Here is a 9,026-nt window from a genome sequence, read left to right as displayed (position 1 = left end):
CGAGGACTTTCCCAATGACAACTTCGTTGAAATAGAGCGCAATTCTGGTGATTTTAGAAGGTAATTGCTGCGACTATTTCATTGTACTCGCCGTCTACTTTTATTAATATGCGTGTTGTAACATATAGTGTACGAGAAGATGAAGAACAGCTAACGCCGCTGATCGAACATTAATCTGCTCAAATAGAAAAATTAATGTTGAGTGCATGAGGGAGTGTTTAAGAACGTTTATAGCTTTGATCTCCGGTTCGGTTTACCGTGAATAACCCTTATTGAGATGATGATCTACAAAATGGTGATCAAAGCTGCGTCCACCATTGATGGCAGTTGCCGCAACAATGGCCACTAAAGATGGTTGCATAGGGTTTGTGTTCATGGAACATACCTGTTACCGTAAGAGTGTTTTCTGGATGCAATCTTAAGTTCGAGTAATACAGAAAACGTTGTATCGAGTGAAGGAGGTTAGGGTCGTATTTATAATAAAACCCTAACCCTAGATTACCTCATAATTAGGTTCTAGATCCTACCGAATAACAAATAAATAACGGGTTTATAGTTGGAAAAGGATCACGTTTAACTAAGGATAAAATTATATCCGATTGCTTTCGTGTGCGTTAAGCAATACCCGCGTGCGCACCTCCTAATCAGATGTTCTGGCAATATTCTGGACGTGCGCGCCGAACGTGATACGCACAAGAACCATGCGTAGGTACGTGTATCCTTAGCCGCGTTCATGGGTGCCTACTCGTGAAAGTACATCTGGTATGACGACATCTAAGTCTATCGATCTGGATTCTGATGAAACCCCATCGAACGCACGACCTACAAATTGAACTTTCTCCTTACCTTCATGTGCCGAAGCATATTGCCATCTAGCAATGCAGTTTCTTGCAACAATTCATGCCCGCGGCGTAACCAGGTACGCATGACTTTTACGCAGGAGGGTGTGGTGTTTTTTTAACATGTTTGTAGATCATTTTCAATGTACAAGTATGCAAGAAGGGACCGTTCGTGCAACAAACAAATTCGCGCAAGAGGAAAAAGCAAAGATTCAGAGTCTTGAAGCAAGGGTGAATGAGTTAGACGCGAACATGTTGCCAAGGATGCGCAGAAGAAAGCTGAGGCAACCTGCTTAAACTTGAGTACTGTGATGACCGCGACCCGTTTTTCAGAAAACGACACTAAGATTTTTAATATATTGCTCGACGGCCCAATTTCCTGCGCGGTGCGCAATACAACCGAAAACAGACACATTTAAAGGTTTTGTTGTCTGGTTCTGAAATTTTTTATACTGCGCGGCGCACAGTAACACTACACTTGAACTCCACCTTTTTAACACACGTTTGACCCATTCCACATTACTCAATTTGACACCAAAACTTTCAAATCATTCACGACATGTTTTAAGTCAAGCTTACAACAAAATATAACAACAAAACACTTGCATAAGTTAAGACAACACTCGGGTAAACCCACGGCCCGTTACATAACACAAAGGTATAATTTTGAATCAAATTCACAAACAACGATTTAAGACTCAATGACCCAAACCGATAACAAGAGCATGTTCCCAGGGACCATCTATCCCCTGCCCGAGTCCAATAAGCTAAAAGCAACCTCGCCATCGAGTTCAAGCAACTCCTAAGCATCTAGTTTAAAACTAAACATCTTCACATCATATCGAATCTAGAACCTATAAAAAGATAAGCAACGAAGGAATAAGCTAACACTTAGTGAATGCAACAATTGCAAACCCGCTTTTGAAAAGCCGGTTAAGGGCACAGTGACAAAAAGCGTCCGGTCACTCTGCCATCTTGACAAATTGGACACAAGCCGGCGTTTGAAAAGCCACTTTAGGGTGACACGTAACAAACCGGCGTTTTAAACTCCGGTTATACTAGTTTTGTAAAACTATTTTCGAAATTCCTAGTTTGTAAAGTTAATTTCTAAAAATACTAGGTATTTCAAAAAAAAAAAAAAAAATTTCCCTCAAAAAATTCATTTTTAAGTAATTTGATCAAGTTTCTTACATCCAAATCCATCCCATCCAAATTCCAAATTGCATATTATTATTAGACGTTAATATATACGGAATATATAAAATCAGGGGAAAGTGTACTTCTACTTCCTTTTGAGAGTTGGCGTAGAATATGGAAGAAGAACGTCAACTCTAAAACGAATCTATCACATGAATCACAACCATCATCATTTTATTTCTATAATAATTCTAATTTATGCTGTCATTCCACATTTTCTCTTCGATTCATTCCTTCAAAACCCTAATTTCTCCATTCATAATCACCCGCTATGCAGAAATCTGGTACTCATAGCAACATTGATGCCTCCTTATCAGGTTTTCTATAATTCTATATGTTTTCAGTGAGATTTAATCTTATTTTACTTTGCCCTAGTGTTTTAATCAAATAGAATTAATGCTCAGTTCGAATAGAGTTACGATTTATAGCGAATTGTGTGTTTGAATTGGCGTGTAATTGCATGAGATCTACTAAAATACTCTTGTTTGATTTTAGTTTGAAGATTTGTGATATTAGTTTGCAGTGGTAATTAATTAGATGCGTATATGTTTGATATAATGCTTGTTGATTTAGTTTCAATTGTTGTGATGCAGGGGATAAACTATTTGATGCATCACAGTATGCGTTTTTCGGTCAAGGTAATTCAGATAAGGCTGAATTTGGGTGCTTAGAAGTAGAAGTAGAAAGTTCTTTTTATGGACCTGGTGATGATGAATATCGTTTGTTTGATAGGGAAGAGGTATGTTTATCAACTAATAAATATAAAAAATAGTTTAAGAATGGTTAATGTACTTGTTATTTGAACTTTTTAATGTTTATTTGCAGACTTATTAAACTATTTTTGTGGTATTGTTATCAAATGTATATTGTATACTGTATAGTATTATGCATCTTGGAGAAACATATCATGGTTTATAGTTATGCAGGTCCATAAACGTGCACTTAGTTCTAAATAGCGTGCTTTTCAATTATTCAAATTGTATTGGCAGTATGGCGTTGGTTTTTGATATATTTTTGGTCTTATTAGTTAAAGTTTTACCTTTGTTGTGTTTATTTAGTATTTAGATTTGAAGGCTGGACAGTCATATTGACTTTTGAAGTTGTTATATTATATTTATATTTTTATCTGTTTTGTCAATTTACTTCTAAAGTTACTATACTTTTGTTTACTTTCATTAATTATTAATTAGAATTCTAAACTACGGAGTGATACATCTCGGTTTGCTTTTGCTGACTTTGGTTCTTTGTTTATTTTCCATAAGCAGGAAGCAGGGATTGAGTCTCTAGCAGATTTAGATGATCTGTCAACTACATTTTTAAAGGTTAGCTACCTTTAACCTTAAAGTTGCTTGCAATGATTTATTTTTTCTGTTTTAACCTTTATATTCGTCAACCCTAATCAGGTAAACATTTGGGTTGGGTGTCAAAGACCAAGCATTCTAATCTGCTTGCTGTGTTTAAGAAACACTATCAAATGTTTGTGATTGTACATAGGGGTAGTAAAATTGGTGTAAGTCGAAGAATGGGTTGGGTTTAGCGTATTTTTTAATACCATCACTAAGAGCCCAGTGGTTGGGGCCCTGAGATCCTTGCAAAGAGGTCTCAGGTTCAAATCGTATGCTGGCCGGGGAAGGGTTTGGAAACGGTCACTAATTAATCCAATTAGGTCGCGTACACCAAAGTTATTTTTACTCTTTGTTAACCCGAATAGGGAAAACCTCATCACATCACATTAATGAGTTAAAGTATCGAAAACGAGATTATGTAAAAGCTATATTTGTAGACTACTAATCTGATTACATTACTAAAGCGTTAGAAGGTTCTTATTATTATAAGACACTACGGATAACTTTTACTTTTTTACTCAAATCAACCCATTTTCCATTTTTATCTAGATTTAACAGTCTACCAGTTCGAACCATTTGGGATAACTTATCACCCAATTTGACCCTTTTTGGCCAAATGGGTTGATAATTGTATATGTATGGTAGTCACAACATGTATCTATGTATCTTATGTGCTTTTATGTTGTATGTACCTAAAGTATGTCGAGCATAAGAACTATCATCAGTTTGGTCCTATTATCTGTACTTTTATGTTGCTTGCCTCAATCAAACCATTTTCCATGTTTAGGCTTTAACTAAGATTTAAAAATTACGTGTTTGACCCTTTTGGGATAATGTATCACCTAATTTGACCCTTTTTAGTCAAATTGGTTGATAATTGTATATGTATGGAAGGCACAACATGTTTCTATGTATCTATATGCTTTTATGTTGTATGTACGAAGTATGTCCAGCATTAGAACTGTTATCTGTTTTGTCCTTTTCTCTCTATCAACAATGTCTTCTTTAGTTTTCTCGTATAGCATTTCAGTTAGATTAGGACTAAAAAATGGAACATCGAAGTTGCATCAAGGTTGTAAAAATCTCTAACCAGGGATTAATCGGCAGGAACCTTGCAGGGACTATTGATCAAATCGTGGACTGATCGGTGATGAATCGGATTAGACTTCTTGTACATTTAAATCACAAATTTCAAAATTTTATGTGTGAATATATAAGAAAACCGTAAACATAAAGAAAGTTTTATAATCGTCTAGAAGCATAACATAATCGTTTAATTGTTAAAATAGTCAAAAATTCTAATTTAATTTCATATTAAGATGTTGACCAACGTTGACTGACTAAATCCGACCTTGGCCATCTAAATCCAATTTTGATTCATTGACCGGCGTTGACCGATTAATTAGACGGATTGTGGAATATTTAAGCAGGTTTTTAACATTTTTAGAACCATGAGTTGCACGCCTGCGAATAATAGTTGAAACATATATTATTCAAGATAATTATTACCACTTCACATGGTCCTGCTCTAATACTATTTACAACATATTTTTTTATTCATACTATATATATAGAAAAGCTTATATTGTTGATCATATAATGTCCCATTTTTTACCCGCTTTGATAACTGTTTAGGTCCTTACAAAGCATTATATGCATTTAAGTATTTAACTCTATAAGCATACCTGTTTTATATTCGTTTTTATCATTTTAGACATGTTTACTTATCTGGATTAATTTTGTTTAACACAACTGAGTGCGGAATTGTGCATATGTTTTTTTGTTCTGCAGTTGAACAGAACAGTTAGTGGACCTAGGCATCCTGGAGTTATTGGCGACCGCGGATCTGGTTCAGGATCTTTTTCGAGAGAAAGTGCGTACATAAATAACCTCATGTTTTATTATTATAATTTGTGTACTTTTTTTAGTTAATATTTTCGTTTTTACAATTTATAACTAAACTATATGAAGGTTCATCTGCTTCTGAATGGTTACACGAAGAAGAGTTGACCGTTTCGTTGGACCAACATATATCCGACACCGAAAGCTACCAAGGAATCAGAAAATGGTCATCACAACCACATCTCTATTCAGATTCAAAACTGTTGTACAGAGCTTCATCATGCCCTCAAGAACCACATCATAATCTCTTGTCGTCGCCACATCATCATTCAAATCTTTTTAATCTTTCTTCCAACGCTCATTTAACTTTTTCAGATCCAAATTTCTCACATTTACCAAATGCTAATAATCTGTATCTAAACACTGTCCTTCATGGATCACGTTATGGTGGAAATAGGTCCCACATAACTCCTATTGGTCTTTCTCGTTATTCTCAGCCACAGAATAACTTGACTAATCATATGCTACATGTGGACCATGCGGGTCTATTAAGCAACCCGTTACAACATAAATTGTTTCACAACGGGTCGGGGTCACTATCATCCCATTTTTTGTCTCCACTTCAACACTCTGTTGGGTCGTATTCACCACTCCAGTTATGCCCGCTCCCTTCTCGTCCATTACATGCAAGTAATCAGAAACCAAAAATTACCCAAAAGAGCAATAAACATGGTGGACGAATTTCCCGTACAGGCTCCGATAGTAGTAATCAGAAAAGTGATAAATTTCGGATACATTTCAAATCAAAATACATGACATCTGAAGAGATTGAATCCGTTCTTAAAATCCAGCATTCTGCAACTCATGGTAATGATCCGTATATAGACGATTATTATCACCAAGCTAGAGTAGCTAAAATTTCATCTGACTCGAAATCAAAAACCCGTTTCTGTCCCGCTCATCTCAAAGATTCTTCAACTAAATCCTCACGGAACAGTACAGAATCGAAAAATAATGTCAATATTGATGTTCATGGAAAAATCTCATTTTCTTTCATCCGTGGGCCCCAGATTCTTCTTGAAATAGATGGTTTTGAAAATAAAATATCTGAGAAACCATTGGAACAAGAACCGATGCTTGCAGCTCGAATCATAATCGAAGATAGCCTTTGTCTTCTTCTCGATGTGGACGACATTGATCGTTCGTTGCAATTTAGTCAGCCTCAAGATGGCGGTGTACAAATGAGACAAAAAAGGCAGATTCTTCTAGAAGGGTTGGCCACATCACTGCAGCTTGTTGACCCACTCGGGAAAAGTTTGACTTCTAAGGACGATATTGTCTTTTTACGATTAGCATCTCTTCCTAAGGGTCGAAAACTCATTTCGAAATACCTTCAACTTCTCTCACCTAATAGCGAACTTGCACGAATACTATGTATGGTGATTTTTCGTCACTTAAGGTATCTATTTGGCGCCCTTCCTTTTGACCAATCAGCTTCTTTGACCGTTACGGGGTTAGTTAAAACAGTTTCCACGTGTATCGGGTCAATGGGTCTTAATTCTCTGAGTGCTTGCCTAGCTGCGGTAGTGTGTTCTTCAGAGCAACCACCACTTCGACCCATTGGAAGCCCGTCTGGTGATGGGGGTTCGGTTGTTATCAAATCAGTTCTGGATCGGGCCACTCAATTGTTAAGTAACCCTCGAGTTCCATACAACCCCAGTTTGCAAAACCCAAAGCTATGGCAAGCTTCGTTTGAAGCCTTTTTTGGGCTTCTTACAAAATACTGTTTAAGCAAGTATGAGATTGTTTCGTCAGAAGCAGCCCATGACATCAGTAGGGAACTGCCGGTTGAATTGCTGCGTGCTAGTCTTCCACACACAGATAACAATCAGAAGAAGACGTTAGCTGATTTTTGTCAGTGTGCTATGCAGGCTACTGGTTTGACTGGTCAAAGAGAGACCGGTAGTCAAGTCAACCCTGAGCCGGTTAGAGGGTGAGTTCTATGTAATCAGAAGTGTTGTATAATGTAAAGCAAATATAACAAGTAGGATGACTTCCGTGTATAAAGAGGTACACTGGTGGGAGTCGTGACGGGAGGCATGTTTTTTTATTGGCGCGCTCCCTGGTTCATACATCGAAATTATGTGACATTCGTAACTACCTTTGAATATTTTAACATTCATAGTTACTGGTGGATGTTTTTAACATTGGTATCGACCTTTGGATTTTTACTTTGCGTTTGTGTTTATGTTTCTTCTTTTCGAACGTTTGTTGTTAACTGAGATTAAGGTGTGTTTGTAATCTGTGCTTTCATTTGTTATTAAGGTGTTTGCTTTCATTTCACAAATATATAAGCCTATTATAAGGTTGAATTGTTACATGTCATCACACATCATACAAAAGCCTGCAAAAACAAAATTTACTAACTCCACAATTGTTAGTCTTCGCCTGAATCTTCTGAACCCCAACCTGCACTATCAACCATCTTTTCTAGTGAATCCATATCACCAGCTTCTGCAAAGTGTATGCAGCCGTAGCTTTTCAGCATCCTCACTGCAACATTGTATGAGCAAAAGTGGTTAAGCAATGTAGCAATCCATGTTAATTATGCAATTTTTAGAATGTGAGGGCAAATTTGGTTTGGGTTTGTTTTGTCGCAAAAACTATTATAAAATTCAGCCGAAAATTTGAACCCGAAATTTGAACCCGTTGTAGTTGATATTAATTTCAAAACCATTATACTTGACAAATTCGAACAAAAAACTCCTAAGTATAGCGAGTTCGATGCTTTTAGGGATTCTACTTGGTATGAACCTATTTAATGCAATAGGCCAAGCAAGAAAGTTACGCAGTTAATTTACTGTAAGAGGAACGGTGCTTACTCTGTAACACCAAATATTTCTTTAACTATTAAGGGGTTGTCTTCCATAGAACTCGGGTAAGATATCACAAAAGTAAATACAATTAATGTAATGCCAATTATATCATCCATCAATAATCCATATAAGAATGGGCCAATAGCCTAGTTGGTGAATGACTCACTCCCCCTCCCTTAGGGGAGATGAGGGTTCGATTCCCACTAGGTGAGGATTTTCCAAATAATTGGATCAAAAAATCATTCTTACCGAGCCCAAATGATCCCTTCGTCCCACACTTGCGAAGATTGCAACAATAACAATGCAGGTTCGAATCTCGGGCCTGACATGCTGTGGGGTAATTGGTGATGGTGTTTCGCCAGGCTTCAGTGGGCTACCGGGGACCGCTGGATGGGTTGACAAAGTCAACACATGGCTAACATGTCCCTGCCGATACACATGTTTTGCAACAATCAATAATCCATATACATATTATGATTAAATGACTAACAAAAGATCAGTTTGAGATATGTCAAGGATGATAATAAGAAAATTTGAGAGAGTATATGTGAATCATCTTAATCATTCTCAATAACTAATGAGACTAAAGTAGGAAAGGAATGATACATAATATGAATAATAGTATATATGAGTACAACTTATATAATAAATTGAACTATAATATGAAGTTTTAATTATTTTGCCCAAGTTAAAGGTAACACAAACAGACGATGTTGGGAGTAGATACATCATACACAATAAAACTATTCAGTATCTTTCATTTATTATCTACTTATGTATAACAGCAGAAAGTTCCCATTTGAAAGAAACACATTTTAGAGAATACAAAACCTATTCCGAAATAACTAGTATCCCCTGTCCCAAAAAATTGCAACTTAATTGTCACATAGTTAATCAGTTATCAACGTTTTGCAAGCATACAAAAG

General features: G+C 36.5%; 1 protein-coding gene across 1 annotated transcript; it reads left to right on the top strand.

The window, feature by feature from the left end:
- The first annotated feature begins 2,125 nt into the window (after positions 1 to 2,125).
- On the top strand, positions 2,126 to 7,531 carry LOC139857131 (protein PAT1 homolog 1-like). Its single transcript, XM_071845860.1, has 5 exons — positions 2,126 to 2,353; positions 2,630 to 2,775; positions 3,302 to 3,358; positions 5,174 to 5,255; positions 5,354 to 7,531. Exons 1-5 carry the CDS (start codon positions 2,308 to 2,310, stop codon positions 7,219 to 7,221), a joined length of 2,199 nt encoding a protein of 732 aa, XP_071701961.1. The 5' UTR covers positions 2,126 to 2,307; the 3' UTR covers positions 7,222 to 7,531.
- Positions 7,532 to 9,026: the final 1,495 nt, after the last annotated feature.

This window comes from Rutidosis leptorrhynchoides, chromosome 7 (assembly GCF_046630445.1).
Source record: "Rutidosis leptorrhynchoides isolate AG116_Rl617_1_P2 chromosome 7, CSIRO_AGI_Rlap_v1, whole genome shotgun sequence".
Classification (NCBI taxonomy): domain Eukaryota; kingdom Viridiplantae; phylum Streptophyta; class Magnoliopsida; order Asterales; family Asteraceae; genus Rutidosis; species Rutidosis leptorrhynchoides.
Note: the sequence above shows the minus strand (reverse complement) of the source record. Positions and strands in the feature narration are given on the sequence as shown.